General features: G+C 39.5%; 1 protein-coding gene across 3 annotated transcripts in view; it reads right to left on the reverse strand.

The window, feature by feature from the left end:
• prkd1 (protein kinase D1) overlaps positions 1-17,705 on the reverse strand; it is a 150,373-nt gene that overhangs the window by 42,920 nt on the left and 89,748 nt on the right. For all 3 annotated transcript variants that reach the window (XM_008102943.3, XM_008102936.3, XM_062968232.1), the window contains exons 3-5: positions 15,354-15,492; positions 2,594-2,725; positions 713-870 (exon numbers count right to left, since the gene is read on the reverse strand). In XM_008102943.3, the coding sequence (XP_008101150.1) occupies positions 713-870; positions 2,594-2,725; positions 15,354-15,492 (429 nt within the window). The remainder of the gene's footprint in view (positions 1-712; positions 871-2,593; positions 2,726-15,353; positions 15,493-17,705) is intronic.

Below are 17,705 nucleotides of genomic sequence, written 5' to 3' on the forward strand. Positions count from 1 at the left end.
TGCTTACAATATGTTTAGCCACAGCTAGGAATTCCTTTTATCAGAACAAAAGGGCTTTGGATCAAGTAGTCCAAGAGATATTCTGTCACAGTATCATGAAAGTTAGAATTACAATTGACTGTGCAGGATATTTCCATAGTTCTGATGCAAATGTTTATATCAAGCTACATTAGTCACACTGACATTATGATCTTTCTACCACTTAAATCACTAGCAAGTCTTTTATGAGTCACTGCAGAAAAAGACAACCATCATGTGTTATGCTAACACACTGGCCTCTTCATAATCATTCTGGGCAAGATCCAAGGAACACTGGCTTGACTTCTATATGTTTAAATCTTCTTTTCAAGCAGAACTGTTTCTAAATTGCTCTCAATTTTTTCAGTACACCCAAAAGTGTGAAGGGGAAAGGACTATATATTTTCCTCCACCATATATAATGTTGCTAGAGTGAAGTAGTTATTTCTTCTAGAAGGTTTTGTAACAACCTGCAATATATAAGCTGCATTGTAATGACGTTACCCCAACAACAATTCCAGAAACAAATATATTGCATGGGCATTGTCATATGTAGACAAAAGCAGCAGGAAAAGTAAAATTATAAAGCTTGTAAATGTACATGAAAAGTTGTCTATACGTGGAGGAAAGATGCACCAATTAATGAATCAATTCATTATAGAACCTACTATTTTAATACTGAGAAATTTTGTACCAGGAGAGCTTCGTCTGTAGTAGGAGAGAGTTCTGCAGAAACAGTTCTGATGTTACTGAGTCCTGTTAAGGAAACATTCGAAAGCCGTCTTTTCCGAACACAGCTGCAGTTGTTTGGGATTTTAAATGCACATCTCTTGTGATAGTTTAACCCACACCCTGAAAAATTAAAAAGGTGTATTACAATACAAAACTTTTGTTTTAAAAAAGAAAAGAAAAACAAAGTAGAATGTTAACGTTAATCACAAATTTATATCTAGATTAATCTCTAATCTATATCTAGAACAGTGTTTCCAAACTCTGCTCTTCCAGGGGCTGCACACTGCACATGTCTTATTTGTAATGCAAAAAAACAACAACAACAACAACAACAACAACGAAAGAACAATACAATATTTAAAAATAAAAACAATTTTAACTACCAACATAAACCAGGATTTCAATGGGAAGTGTGGACCTGCTTCTGGCCAATGAGATAGTCAAGTTAAGTAGGATTGTTGTTGTTGTGTGCCTTCAAGTCATTTCAGACTTTGGGCGAGCCTAAGTCTAAAACTGAGGGCAGGGGCCAGGTAAATGACTTTGGAGGGCTGCACTTGGCCCATGGACCTTAATTTGGGGACCCCTGTTATAAATACTCAAAGCTAACAGCTTGGGGTTTGCAGTCATCTGCTTTTCAACCAGACCAAAAGATACTGGTTCTCCTGTGCATGGACAGTCATCCAAGTACCATGACACAAACCTTTTCTCCTTATCTGATCCCTCAAATATAAGTTCATCTAAAATTCACAATTTTGTTCTCTTCTGCTTCTATGGAATCCGTACAGCTCCCTAAAATTGCAGCATAGACGGTTGTAGCCGCTTTGCTTTCTTGCTCAACCATGCATATTTTTGAAACAAGTAATCTCTCATGGAAGCAAACTTCTTCCCTTAGGTCCTTATTGTCAGCTATATTCTAATCATTCATAAATCTTTATGTCTTTTGATACTTTACAACAAACTTCTCCTAGCCTAGTTCTCATTGTTCAATCAAGTAACTCATCAGATCTTTTGTCTCCTTTCAACTGATTGCTTGTTTTACCCAGAGGGACACAGAAATTGATTTGCTTGCAGCGGCTGTCTTAATCAAAACACACACAAACTTAATTCTACCCTTGGTACCTTGATACAAAATGAGCAACCTGAACACAGCGAGTATAAAATTTCTAAGTGAGGACAATTTTCTAGGTGTGTCTTTTTGTAATGCGTGATATTTGGTGACTGAAGGAAAATGGCAATGGATGCAGAAAGCTTATGGGGGGGGGGGGGCAACAATGCCCACATTTTGGATCCCTCCTCCTCTTCTCCATATATAGACCAGTTTTTACACTCTACCCCCTTTTTTTGGCAAAACAACAGTAACAAATAGCTCTCTAGAAGCCCTGAAGAGATGGTATTCTACTCTAAAGCAAGGCACACCACCCTACATACTGCACTTCTTTTAAAAACAAAGTGACAAGAAGGCTTCATCCAGAAGGGCCAGTGGAGCCCACAGTGGGTCTGGGTAGATGGCAAATGGCTCCAGGGCTCTACAACATTGCCCTCCTTTCATGCACAAGGGTACACATATGTGCAGCCTGACAGCAACCAGACCTAAATGTACCCAATTGATTTTATCCCATATTAACAGTATATCAAGTTATAGTCTTTTCACTTTCTCCCTTAGATATAGATATATTTTATGGATGTGAATGTATTAATATGAAATAATATATCCAGGAGGAGTTATGATTGCAGAAGCATGACTTTCATTATTTTCCTTGTCACAGTCCTGATATTTTTTTCACACATATTACCTGTTATACTTAGGAGGACGTTTCAAAGATCCTGAGGCAGATTCACTCACCCTCGCATTTAAGACCTTGACGTACAAGACCCCAAAGCATTTCTCCACAGTGGTCACAGAATGCTGGTGCTCTGTACGAATGCACAAAGAGAGCATGTGGTCGAATCTGAAAGTCTTCAAATGTTGCAGATGCTGGGGAAATAAAATATTCCCAATGGATTTCTTTTCAAAAGAGATAACTCTAATAGTAGGAATGTGAAATTCCTTCATATCATTTCTTATACAAAATCCAAAAATGTTATCAAACATATGATGCAGCCATAAGTGGTACACGTACTACTTACTTTATCACTGTGTATTACTTATCCAAACAACAGAATGCCTGGCACAAAAGTATATGTTCTAAGACTTTTGTTTGGCATAAGCACAGAAATAAAAGTTTGCTATTTTGAGAGGACAGTAAAAGTGAAATTCTACAGCATGCATAAGAACATAAACTATACAATTCCAAACAATAACGTACTTGCAAAAATATTTGCTCTGCTAGCCTTTCCATAGTTTTTACCTTCCAGATGTGTTGTAACGTGCCTCCCACCGACCTATTAGATAGGATTTGTAGGCTAAAACATCTGAAAGACACCAGTGGGGAAAGCTGGCCTATGCATTCAATTAAAAGGATACAAAAGTACCATTTGCACTACTGCAGAATTAAATCCGTGGTGTTACAAAAACACATTGGAATGGGAAATCATTGTTCTTCCATCTCTACTTCAATGGATCAATATGAGTGTGAAGGCCATCTTTTGATCTAGGGCGCTTCCCGACAGGCATTTATCCCAGGAACACACACCCCAGAAAGCTTGTGCTTTCTGGGGTGGGTGCCAGATGTTATCCTGGAACTTTCCAGGAAAAAACCCGGACACTGTAACCCCCTCCGCAAAAAGTAAAATAACTTACTGGGCCTCCATTTTCCCCCTCCCCGCTCTCCTGGTATGTCATTCCTATGTGCCAGAAGAGCTACAGGAGCACTCTAATCGAGACCCGGTAAGTTATTTTACTTTTTAAAAGGGCTTGGGGGGCTTTGGGGGAGAGGGTTGTTGTCCTCATGTTTTCCAAGCTAATTTAGCCCAGAAAATCATGGGACTGCTGTCTGGACCACGTCTGGACAGCAGAAGTATTCTGGACCACGTCTGAACAGCGGAAGTAGTGGGTTTATCCCACACCTTCCAAGAAAGTGTGAAATAAACCCACTATCAAATTAATTCACCACAAACCAGGGTTTTCTTGGTTTGTGACAGATTAATTTGTGTTTTTCACGGACGTCATCTAGACAGCCCTCTTTTTATTGCAGGAAGTCCTACATTAAAGGGGCGCCCCTAGCTAAATGGTATCCACCTCTTTCACAGAACACATGGTGTCTTAGAAGCACAGTATACCAATCTTGGCAAAGATGTGATCAGTCCAGTCACTGGAATTGACCAACCAGCCTGTGGCCTCTCCTACCAGATTCTACCCATTCCTTGGATGTTTCCTACCTATCAGAGAAGCAGCATAGCAGTTGTGAAGGGGAACACTGTCTAGAGCAGGGGTTCTCAAACTTTGTCAGCCGCAGAGCCCTTTTTGGAGCAAACGTTTCTCATGGAGCCCCAAGAAATGTTTATATGCTATATTATATATTACATTATATATAAAATGTTTGCACATGCCTGACTTGTATACATTAAACACATTGTGTTATAAAATTTGACAGATGGGCCAGGCCAGTGGCAGATGGATGGAAAGTGTTTGTGTGAACTAATTGAAACAAACATGAACAAATTCCTAGGCACACTGCAGATATCTCATTTGTGCAAAAAATAAAAAGTAAAGAAAGAAAGAACAATACAATATTGAAAATGAATAATGATTTTAACCAACATAAACAGTGTTTCGGTGGAAGATCCCCAAGGGCTAACTAGTTCAACTCCCTTCTGCCATGCAGTAAAAGCACAATCAAAGCACCCCCAACAGATGGCCACCCAGACTTTGTAATATATTGATCATAGAGATGAACCACCAATCTCACTCAAACATATAGGATCATACGTAGAAAGGCAATACCATATTTCTTTAATTCTAAGATGCCATCGATTGTAAGATGCACACTAATTTTAGTAGCACCATGGGAAAAAAGCTTTCTTTAAATATATAAGAAAGCAGAAGTATAAGATGACGGAAGGCACTTACACAATTTTAAAATAGAAGAATGTAAAAATCTGGAAATTCAATAAGACTTTCCCTCACAACCAAACACATCTTTTCTAATCAAAAGAATCCAGATAGGACTGACAGTTCTATATTATTTATCTTGCTGAGCTCAATGAGACTTACTTCCAAATATGCATGTGTACATACATAAGCTTTAAGTAAAGCATTTTTCTTGCCCATCTGGTTCAGTAGCAGACTTAAAGGTGTGTTTAAATACCTTAAAATGAAATCAGAAAAACTTTATATTTTCATTCTGTTTTTCCAGTTTGTTATCACAAGGTTTCTCTTGTGTTTTCCTTGTATGAACTCCACTAAAGTTACCATCGTCAAATAGTACAACTGCTTAAAATAGTATCATCCTGAATAGATATTAACAACCATGACATACACTTGCTAACACACTGTCAGGATTTTATTATGTTGAATACAAACAGGAATGTTTTACCTTACTCTTTCTGCAGAACTACAATGGCTAATTCCTTGTTTGAAAAACTATCATTAATTTCTATGTACACCACATTGTATATTCATATCAAAACATTCACAACAGTTATGGCAAGGCATTAAATGTAATGTTCTTTCTTTCTTCACATTGTCCCTCCACCTTGGATCTAAATCATTTCCAGCACAAACTTGCCAAATATAATACGCCCACCATGTTTATTCTTGTTACTCTGTGGCTTGGTTAATGCAAAGTTCATTGTTCTCTTCCTCAGGGCATGAAAAAAGGCAAACAACAAGACAAACTGAGTCATCTCTTCCCAGAATTATATAGCTGAAGTACTCCTAAGTAAACTAACAGCTCTTAGAAAATCCTGGGTTCTATTAAAATTATGAGAATTACTTAGACTTTTGGTATGCTTCATTAAAAGGTAACAGAGGGTTAAGCTTCAAAAGATTTCAAGTATCTTAAATTCTTTTTCTCTTCTTATTATTCCTCAGTTCTTGCTATTCTCTTCTCCCTTCTTTTTTCTCCTCCCTTTTTGCTGTCCCCTGTTATTCATTATTCACTGTTCCTGTCCTTAACAGATAAGAGGGGTTTTCTTCTGACTTTCTATTTTTTAGCCATTTGAACCTTTCAGGCCCTGTAGAAAAATGAGTATTTCCAGCCTGCCCCCAGCTGCATGTCTGGGGACTACGGATAGTTCGAGTAAGTTGCTACCTAGTGACCAAAGATGGTAATGCAGGCAATCAGCCCTTTTTAATTACCTAAAATTCATAAATTTCTAGAATTTTCTTGGCAAGAGTTCTTCAGAAGAGATTTGCCATAGCCATCTTTTGAGACTGGGGACGTAAATTCTCCAAGGCGTTTTCCTCCTCCAACTCCACTGCCCATAAAATAGACTATTCTTCTCTCTCTAGTGCCCCCTAGTAGCCTCCACTCAGATAATGGAACAGTTGTTTATTATTATTATTATTATTATTATTATTATTATTATTATTATTATTATTATTATCAACACAACGACGTTGTATGGCACAGCAAACAAGATAGATATGCTGGATTTCGTTTCGCAAAACCACAAGTCGAACACTTCCCAAGTGTCTAGGACTGTGTGATGTATTTTCTGATGATGTGTGCAGATCCCAGTAGGGTGGCCTTTTGCAGTTGGCAGATGGTGATTTTGTCAATGTCTATTGTTTCCAAATGCTGGCTGAGATCTTTTGGCACAGCACCCAGTGCGCCCATCACCACCGGGACCACCTGTACTGGTTTCTGCCAGAGTCTTTGAAGTTCAATCTTGAGGTCCTGATAGCGGCTGAGTTTTTCCTGTTGTTTTTCATCTATGCGACTGTCACCTGGGATGGCAACATCAATGATCCAAATCTTGTTCTTTTCCACAACTGTGATGTCTGGTGTGTTGTGTTCCAGAACTTTGTCAGTCTGGATTCGGAAGTCCCACAGTATCTTTGCGTGCTCATTTTCCAATACTTTTGCAGGTTTGTGATCCCACCAGTTCTTTGCTGCTGGGAGGTGGTACTTGAGGCATACGTTCCAATGAATCATTTGGGCCACATAGTTGTGCCTCTGTTTGTAGTCTGTCTGTGCGATTTTCTTACAGCAGCTGAGGATATGATCAATGGTTTCGTCGGTTTCCTTGCACAGTCTGCATTTTGGGTCATCAGCTGATTTTTCAATCTTGGCCTTAATTGTATTTGTTCTGATGGCTTGCTCCTGGGCTGCAAGGATCAGGCCTTCTGTCTCCTTCTTCAGGGTCCCATTCGTGAGCCAGAGCCAGGTCTTCTCCTTATCAGCTTTTCCTTCAATTTTGTCAAGGAACTTTCCATGCAGTGTTTTGTTGTGCCAGCTGTCAGCTCTAGTTTGTAGTGCGGTTTTCTTGTACTGGTTTTTTGTCTGCTGTGTTTTGAGGAGTTTCTGATTTTTGACTTCAATCAAAGCAGGTTCTTCACTTTGCTTGACATATTCTGCCAGGGCATGTTCTTCTTCTTTGACTGCTTGCTTTACTTGTAAGAGTCCTCTGCCCCCTGATCTTCTAGGCAGATATAGCCGGTCAACATCACTGCGAGGGTGCAGTGAATGATGAATGGTCGTGAGTTTTCTTGTTTTTCTGTCCAAATTGTCCAGTTCCACCTGTGTCCAATTTATAATGCCAGCAGTATATCTTATGACAGGTATGGCCCAGGTGTTTATGGCCTTGATGGTGTTGCCTCCATTGAGCTTGCTTTTGAGAATTTTTCTGACCCTTTGTGTGTATTCTTTGCTGACCACAGTTTTCACATGTTCATGCTTGATGTTGTCCAGCTGTAGTATGCCCAGATATTTATAGGCCTCTGGCTGGTGATACTTTATTGTTTGGCCATTGGGCATATTTATGCCCTCACTTTCAATGATTTTTCCCTTCTTCAATGCCACTGTCGAACATTTGTCCAAACCAAACTCCATGTTGATATCAGTGCTAAAAATTCGGACAGTGTTGGTCAGAGACTGGATTTCAGTTTCCGTTTTCCCATATAGCTTCAGGTCATCCATGTACATCAAATGTGAAATTTTGTGAGAATTCTTAGATATTTGATAGCCGAGATTTGTTTTTTGTAAGATTATTGACAGAGGGATCATGGCAATAATGAAAAGCAGAGGGGACAATGAATCTCCCTGGAAATTATTATTATTATTATTGACACAACGACGTTGTATGACACAGCAAACAAGATCGATATGCTGGATTTCGTTTCACAAAATCACAAGTCGAACACTTCCCAAGTGTCTAGGACTGTGTGATGTATTTTCTGATGATGTGTGCAGATCCCAGTAGGGTGGCCTTTTGCAGTTGGCAGATGGTGATTTTGTCAATGTCTATTGTTTCCAAATGCTGGCTGAGATCTTTTGGCACAGCACCCAGTGCGCCCATCACCACCGGGACCACCTGTACTGGTTTCTGCCAGAGTCTTTGAAGTTCAATCTTGAGGTCCTGATAGCGGCTGAGTTTTTCCTGTTGTTTTTCATCTATGCGACTGTCACCTGGGATGGCAACATCAATGATCCAAATCTTGTTCTTTTCCACAACTGTGATGTCTGGTGTGTTGTGTTCCAGAACTTTGTCAGTCTGGATTCGGAAGTCCCACAGTATCTTTGCGTGCTCATTTTCCAATACTTTTGCAGGTTTGTGATCCCACCAGTTCTTTGCTGCTGGGAGGTGGTACTTGAGGCATACGTTCCAATGAATCATTTGGGCCACATAGTTGTGCCTCTGTTTGTAGTCTGTCTGTGCGATTTTCTTACAGCAGCTGAGGATATGATCAATGGTTTCGTCGGTTTCCTTGCACAGTCTGCATTTTGGGTCATCAGCTGATTTTTCAATCTTGGCCTTAATTGTATTTGTTCTGATGGCTTGCTCCTGGGCTGCAAGGATCAGGCCTTCTGTCTCCTTCTTCAGGGTCCCATTCGTGAGCCAGAGCCAGGTCTTCTCCTTATCAGCTTTTCCTTCAATTTTGTCAAGGAACTTTCCATGCAGTGTTTTGTTGTGCCAGCTGTCAGCTCTAGTTTGTAGTGCGGTTTTCTTGTACTGGTTTTTTGTCTGCTGTGTTTTGAGGAGTTTCTGATTTTTGACTTCAATCAAAGCAGGTTCTTCACTTTGCTTGACATATTCTGCCAGGGCATGTTCTTCTTCTTTGACTGCTTGCTTTACTTGTAAGAGTCCTCTGCCCCCTGATCTTCTAGGCAGATATAGCCGGTCAACATCACTGCGAGGGTGCAGTGAATGATGAATGGTCGTGAGTTTTCTTGTTTTTCTGTCCAAATTGTCCAGTTCCACCTGTGTCCAATTTATAATGCCAGCAGTATATCTTATGACAGGTATGGCCCAGGTGTTTATGGCCTTGATGGTGTTGCCTCCATTGAGCTTGCTTTTGAGAATTTTTCTGACCCTTTGTGTGTATTCTTTGCTGACCACAGTTTTCACATGTTCATGCTTGATGTTGTCCAGCTGTAGTATGCCCAGATATTTATAGGCCTCTGGCTGGTGATACTTTATTGTTTGGCCATTGGGCATATTTATGCCCTCACTTTCAATGATTTTTCCCTTCTTCAATGCCACTGTCGAACATTTGTCCAAACCAAACTCCATGTTGATATCAGTGCTAAAAATTCGGACAGTGTTGGTCAGAGACTGGATTTCAGTTTCCGTTTTCCCATATAGCTTCAGGTCATCCATGTACATCAAATGTGAAATTTTGTGAGAATTCTTAGATATTTGATAGCCGAGATTTGTTTTTTGTAAGATTATTGACAGAGGGATCATGGCAATAATGAAAAGCAGAGGGGACAATGAATCTCCCTGGAAATTATTATTATTATTATTGACACAACGACGTTGTATGACACAGCAAACAAGATCGATATGCTGGATTTCGTTTCACAAAATCACAAGTCGAACACTTCCCAAGTGTCTAGGACTGTGTGATGTATTTTCGGATGATGCGTGCAGATCCCAGTAAGGTGGCCTTTTGCAGTTGGCAGATCGTAATTTTGTCAATGTCTATTGTTTCCAAATGCCGGCTGAGATCTTTTGGCACGGCACCCAGTGTGCCCATCACCACCGGGACCACCTGCACTGGTTTCTGCCAGAGTCTTTGAAGTTCAATCTTGAGGTCCTGATAGCGGCTGAGTTTTTCCTGTTGTTTTTCTTCAATGCGACTGTCACCTGGGATGGCGACATCAATGATCCAAACCTTGTTCTTTTCCACAACTGTGATGTCTGGTGTGTTGTGTTCCAGAACTTTGTCAGTCTGGATTCGGAAGTCCCACAGTATCTTTGCGTGTTCATTTTCCACAACCTTTGCAGGTTTGTGATCCCACCAGTTCTTAACTGCAGGGAGGTGATACTTGAGGCATAGGTTCCAATGAATCATTTGGGCCACAGAGTTGTGCCTCTGTTTGTAGTCTGTCTGTGCAATGTTCTTACAGCAGCTGAGGATATGATCAATGGTTTCATCGGTTTCCTTGCACAGTCTGCACTTTGGGTCATCAGCTGATTTTTCGATCTTGGCCTTGATTGCCTTTGTTCTGATGGCTTGCTCCTGGGCTGCAAGGATCAGGCCTTCTGTCTCCTTCTTCAGGGTCCCATTCGTGAGCCAGAGCCAGGTCTTCTCCTTATCAGCTTTTCCTTCAATTTTGTCAAGGAACTTTCCATGAAGTGTTTTGTTGTGCCAGCTGTCAGCTCTAGTTTGTAGTGCGGCTTTCTTGTACTGGTTTTTTGTCTGCTGTGCTTTGAGGAGTTTCTGATTTTTGACTTCAATCAAAGCAGGTTCTTCACTTTGCTTGACATATTCTGCCAGGGCATGTTCTTCTTCTTTGACTGCTTGTTTTACTTGCAAGAGTCCTCTGCCCCCTGATCTTCTAGGCAGATACAGCCGGTCAACATCACTGCGAGGGTGCAGTGAATGATGAATGGTCATGGGTTTTCTTGTTTTTCTGTCCAAATTGTCCAGTTCCGCCTGTGTCCAATTTATAATGCCAGCAGTATATCTTATGACAGGTATGGCCCAGGTGTTTATGGCCTTGATGGTGTTGCCTCCATTGAGCTTGCTTTTGAGAATTTTTCTGACCCTTTGTGTGTATTCTTTACTGACCACAGTCTTCACATGTTCATGCTTGATGTTGTCCAGCTGTAATATGCCCAGATATTTATAGGCCTCTGGCTGGTGACACCTTATTGTTTGGCCATTGGGCATATTTATGCCCTCACTTTCAATGATTTTTCCCTTCTTCAATGCCACTGTCGAACATTTGTCCAAACCAAACTCCATGTTGATATCAGTGCTAAAAATTCGGACAGTGTTGGTCAGAGATTGGATTTCAGTTTCCGTTTTCCCATATAGCTTCAGGTCATCCATGTACATCAAATGTGAAATTTTGTGAGAATTCTTAGATGTTTGGTAGCCGAGATTTGTTTTTTGTAAGATTGTTGACAGAGGGATCAAGGCAATAATGAAAAGCAGAGGGGACAATGAGTCTCCCTGGAAAATTCCTCTCCTGATGTTGACAAGTCCATAACTTTCATTTCCAACAAACAGTTCAGTTTTCCAGTGCTCCATCATGTTTTCAATGAAGGTGCCAACGTTTTTACTAATCCCGATGGCGTCCAGGCACTTGATGATCCAGCTGTGTGGGAGTGAGTCAAAGGCCTTTTTGTAGTCAATCCACGTCATGTGAAGATTAGCTTTTCGGCTCTTACAGTACAATTATTATTATTATTATTATTATTATTATTATTATTATTATTATTATTATTATTTGAAACACAACAAGATGAGCCCACAGCAGACACTCTGCTGGCTGTTGTATTGGATCACACGTCGGACATTTCCCAAGTGTCTAGGACTGTGTGATGTATCGGTGAATAATGCATGCAGATCCCAGTAAGGTGGCCTTCTGCAGCTGGCAGATGGTAATTTTGTCAGCGCCGATTGTGTTTAAGTGCAGGCCAAGGGCTTTAGGCACTGCACCCAGTGTGCCGATCACCACTGGGACCATCTTGACTGGCTTGTGTCTTTGCAATTTGATCTTTAAATCCTCATATTGTGTCAGTTTTTCCAGTTGTTTTTCTTCAATCCTGCTGTCCCCTAGGATTGCAACATTGACAATCCATACTTTGTTTTTTAACACGATCGTGAGGTCAGGAGTATTGTGCTCCAAAACCCTGTCTGTCTGAATTTGGAAGTCCCAGAGTAGCTTGACATGTTCATTTTCTGTAACTTTTTCCGGCTTGTGATCCCACCAATTCTTGGTCGCAGGCAGATGGTATTTGTGGCACAAATTCCAATGAATCATCTGAGCAACGGTGTTATGCCTCTGCTTGTAGTCAGTCTGTGCGATCTTCTTGCAGCAGCTGAGGATGTGATCTATTGTTTCATCTGCTTCCTTGCAGAGTCTACATTTGGGATCTGTCATCGGCTTTTCAATTTTGGCTTTGATGGCATTGGTCCTAATGACTTGTTCTGGGCTGCCAGAATCAGGCCCTCCGTCTCCTTTTTCAAAGTTTCATTTGTGAGCCACAGCCATGTTTTTTCTTTGTCAATTTGGCTCTCGATTTTTCCCAGGAACTGCCCATGGAGAGCCTTCTTTCGCCAGTTTTCTCTTCTGCTCTGGATTGTGTTATTATTATTATTATTATTATTATTATTATTATTATTATTATTATTATTATTATTATTAGTGCACACTCCAAATATGGAATAGTATTAATTTCTCCAAAAGCACACACTATTTATCTGGAACTCCTAAAATTCCTTTTTTCCATCTAGTCAAAAAGTTTAGTTCAAAACTACAGATAACCCTTGCTGATTATTATTTCTATGAAGTGCTATTTTCTACATGTCTCTCACGTGCTTTATGATAAAATGCTGATATCAATCACTCTAACAGGTAGCACAATCCAACCATCATGGCTTTTATTATAAATATCAAATGACCATTTTCAAGCAATTGATTCTAAAAGATGTCCACTTAATAAGTTTGACTACATGAAACCAACTCTCTATTATGACTGTGATACTTTGAGTCATCTTTTTCATCCTTGTCATGCTTTATGAAATGGCAATAACTGTTAAAGTGCCGTAATGATATCAAAACATTAAGCAATTTCAGTTAGAAGTAACTTAGAAGGAAGAACAGAGTGGCTGTTAACACTCTGAAGCTGCTTTTTCTCATGGTATACCCCTCTACCCTCCATTCCTTCCTCCCAGTATCCCTTCATCCACAACACCATCTTATATTTTTCTTCATCTTGTGATGTTTTCTGTTTTCTATTTTCTATAAAACAAATTACTTTTTCAAATTAATTTTTTTTCTCCTGTGAAATAAAATGACATCACCTAATTACCTACCAGTCTAACTTTAAACTGACTCATAGAAGTTTGAATCAAGTATGAGTCATCATTTGATACAAGTGAGGAATTATTATAGGGGTTTTTTTTAAAAAAAAAAAGTCAATATACACCAGGCAGATCATAGAAGAGATGCAATATTCCAGTTAAAGCGGGAATTATGGTGGTTAATTTTACACATGTCCTTAAATTTAGCAGCAGCAACAACAACAACAGTTCTAGAAAACACAGTTCTTTAAACACACACACACACACAAACATATACAGACAGTTCATCAATACTTTTAGGTACCATGCATTACAAAAGTGCCATACTCCTAATAAAACTATCAAAACTAAGGGTAAAGGTAAAGGTTTTCCACTGACATTACGTCGTATCCAACTCTGAGGGTTGGTGCTCATCTCCATTTCTAAGCTGAAGAGCCGGCATTGTCTGTAGATGTTTCCAATGTCATGTGGCTGACATGACTGCATGGAGTGCCATTACCTTCCTGCCAGAGTAGTATCTATTGATCTATTCACATTTGCATGTTTTCAAACTGCTTGGTTGGCAGAAGATGTGGCTAATAATGGGAGCTCATCCCGCTCTCCGGATTCGAACTGCCAACCTTTCAGTCAGCAAGCTCAGCAGCTTAACAATTTAACCTGCTGTGCCACTGGGGGTTCCGTCAAAAATAAAGTATGTCTAAAATCAGAGAACTGTGATTTGCAGAATAGTGATCATACACGAACTGTAAATTGCATATCATACTGGATTTGTAGAAGGACAAGATAAAGACAACTGTCACTGACTTTGAAAGGATACTGAATATTTTTGATTTCGCGTATTCGCACTACAATCTGATTTGTTCATTAGATGGCTATACCTTGAATAATTCAATATTTCTCCCTACCATCACGGCAGGTATTACGACAATGTTCCTTCTTCTGATCCAATGTGGCACAGAGAAAGAATCTAAAAGAAAACTCAGTTACATTTACCATCACTGGGTGAAAAATTCTCTTGAAATTCTGTGCAAAAGCTCAATATTTTCTGAATAGTTTCCCTTATGGGAAGAAAAAAGATATATTAAAAATATCATTTTATCTCTGATTCTACTAAGTTGATATGCAATGGTCTCCATGTACCTTCAAGAATAAAATTTGGAAAATTAATTTCCTTGAGTTGAATCAGGAGCAATACAAAATTTAATATTTTAGGTAAAATCATACTGCAATAATTTCCATTCCTTTTGATACAATTATACTGTGGATCTGTCTGGCAGGCACAGTGTCAACTTGAGTTTTAAAGGAAGTTTTAATCCATTTATGTCTGATGTAAAAACTTGTGAAAATTCGAGTTTCTACTTTTTTCAGTACATAAGCACCCTGTAATTTTGCATGACAGAGAAGACAGATCACCACAAAATGAATGCATATTCAAATTTATAGAACATTATTTTAGATGCACTGTTCTGCTTCTGAACAAAAGAACCCCAAACATTTCAGAGAAAAAGATTACTTCCAATCCAACTGTATCTAACAGGTAGTATCATAAAAAGATCCTTATCCAGATTTAAGACATCAAATTATTAAACATAGTTAGTGGCTACTTGGAATAATAAAAGTAATCTCTCATTTAAAAAGTAACAATTGAAAAAAGAAGCAGAGCCTACCTTAATGGCCTTAATTTCTAAATTTCAGAAGGAGGTAAGGAAATATACAGTTATAGATGTAAGAAAACACAATTATGAGCTGGATGAACTCTGACATCTTTAAGGGAGGCTTTTCTCTCAATCCTACCACCTTCCCAGCCACATTTGGCAGATTTATAAGGGAGGGGGTCTTCTTGAAGGCTGCCCTAGACTTTGGAACCTGTTCCTGGGCTTATTCTATAGAATTAAATTGTTTTAATTCTACAGATTGTTTTTTTAAAATACACAGGATGCATACTGATATAAATGGAGTATATCTCAATGTGATAAGGTCCTCAGACTGGTCTGCTGTCCACACAGGACATCACTACCATTCCTTTGTCTCTGTGCTTGAAAATGGGGGCAGACCATGCCTATGACACCACCATTCCCAAATGGCTTCATGAGAGCTCCTAGCCAATGCAGGCACCATGTGCTGACATCAGTAGAGGCCATGTGTGACTAGGCAAAAAACAGGTAAGGTAGTATAATAAACCACAAACAGTTAATAAATATCAAATGAAAACCAGAAAGTATTAAAATGAACATTTTACCTGATAAGACAACTTCAACAAGGTCACCTTCTTGGATATCACTAGCTTCTTTGATGAGCTGAAGAATATTTTCAGTGGTCGGGTCATGTCGAAAAAGGAGGATTTTATCATACATTCCATAGAAGCCACACTCAGGAAACTGAAAATGGATAACATTGAGCCTTTAGTTCAGGCACAAACAGCACAAAACTATATTTTGATTACTTTAAATCTGGTACACAATCTGGTAATCTAATTTCAGAATATATAACATTGGGTTGCTGTGAGTTTTTCGGGCTGGATTGCCATGTTCCAGTAGCATTCTCTCTTGACGTTGCACCTGCATTTATGACAGGAATACTCAGAGGTTTATTCAGAGATTTGTTCACAGAGGATGCCTGCCAAAGATGAAGATGCAACGTCAGGAGAGAATGCTACTGGAACATGGCCATACAGGCTGAAAAACTCACAGCAACCCAGTGATTCCGGCCATAACATTATTTGTTTGACTGTAATTATGGTTATTATGTAATTAAGGCTATCTAAAATGTTGATATTTTGTTCTGTTTTCAGTTTTCCTTAAGTGGGACACATCTCTTGAATCCTCTAACCTTCAGAATCACACGTGGTTATGATAACAAAGAAAACTTCTTGGTGGCCACTCCATTGCTATGGATTCAGCTGTAAAAATGAAAACAATCCTTCATACATCCTTCTCCCAACAAGTTGGGTTATTGTTCAAGAAAACTACATTTTTCTTTTGTTGATGCCCATACATCAATACATGAGTCATTAAAAGCAATACAACAGTTGGCAAGAAAAGATAGTAGATCACGGAAATTTGGCAGGGCAGTGTACTATCTAAGATAGTATATTAAACAGGATTTTGCAGCATACATAGATCCATCTGATTCCTCCTGAAGAACTATTGTTATTTTCCTTAAATTAACAATGCTTTATCTTTATCAATTAACATAATAACCTTCCTCTATTAAAACAGGCATGCAATATCAAAACAACTCATAAACTTAAAAAGCATAAACTTAAAAAGGATTTTAAAAACCATTTTAAAATCAGTACAATTAAAACAGTAAACAGTAAGCAGCGCCTCTTTAAAATCTTTCCGCTCAAAATCTTTAATTTTAAAAGTTTTCGCCTGTTAATGGAACAGGGAAGGAGTTCCAAAGCCTAGAGTCAACCATCCCTCTGGAATTTCAGGAAGAAATGAACAAGAAAAAAGACACCACAGTATTGGTGCCAATGATCGCAGTATTGATTACCATTTGCTAATTCTGTGAAAATGAGTGGGATACCAAATGAGGGAAAGGAACCAAATGGGAGCCATATGTGGCCTGCAGATAACCTACTCTTGGGTTTTGAAATTAGTCTTTTGATTTCAAAATGCAGCATTGAAACCTTATAGCATTGGTTGAGTATCCCTTCTTTGAAATACTTGGGACAAGAAAATATTTGAATTTTGGATTTTTTATTTGCATATGCATAATGGGATATCTTGAAGATGGGACCTAAGTTTAAATAGGAATTTCATTTAAGTATACATTATACATATAGCCTGAAGGCCCCGGTGGCAAAGTGTGTTAAAACACTGAGCTGCTGAACTTGCAGACCGAAAGGTCCCAGGTTCAAATCCCGGGAGCAGAGTGAGCACCCGCTGTTAGCTCCAGCTTCTGCCAACCTAGCAGTTCGAAAACATGCCAATGTGAGTAGATCAATAGGTACTGCTCAGGCAGGAAGGTAACGGCGTTCCATGCAGTCATGCCGGCCACATGACCTTGGGGGTGTCTACGGACAACGCCGGCTCTTCGGCTTAGAAATGGAGATGAGCACCAACCCCCAGGGCCAGACATGACTGGACTTAACGTCAGGGGAAACCTTTACCTTAATGTATAAAAATACAGCTTATATATGTTTGTGCACGCAGAAATCGAAAAGCAGTTGGTCGATCAACTTGAAATTTTGACACAACATGGCATACCAATATGTTTGTGTTTTAATAATGAGTTTGGGGGAGGGAAAACCATGGATGATGGGATATGCAGCACTTTCAATCACTTCACCTCCCACAGATCAGCACCAAACCCGGCACCAATGACAGATCAGGACCAAACCCGGCACACTGACCCCCATGTCCTACTTTACGTCCTGATGTGGATAAGGGAGGATAAACCATGAATGATGGGATTTTCAGTACCTTCACCCAAATCAGACCATTGCGACCCCCATGAACGACGGACCTGGACCAAATTTGGCACATAGACACCCCATTAGCCACTTCACGTCCTGGTGCTGATAGGAGGAGGATGGACCATGAATGATGGGATTTGCAGTACCTTCACCTGATTCATCTCCAAC

Source organism: Anolis carolinensis, chromosome 1 (genome assembly GCF_035594765.1).
Source record: "Anolis carolinensis isolate JA03-04 chromosome 1, rAnoCar3.1.pri, whole genome shotgun sequence".
NCBI classification, from domain to species: Eukaryota; Metazoa; Chordata; class Lepidosauria; order Squamata; family Dactyloidae; genus Anolis; species Anolis carolinensis.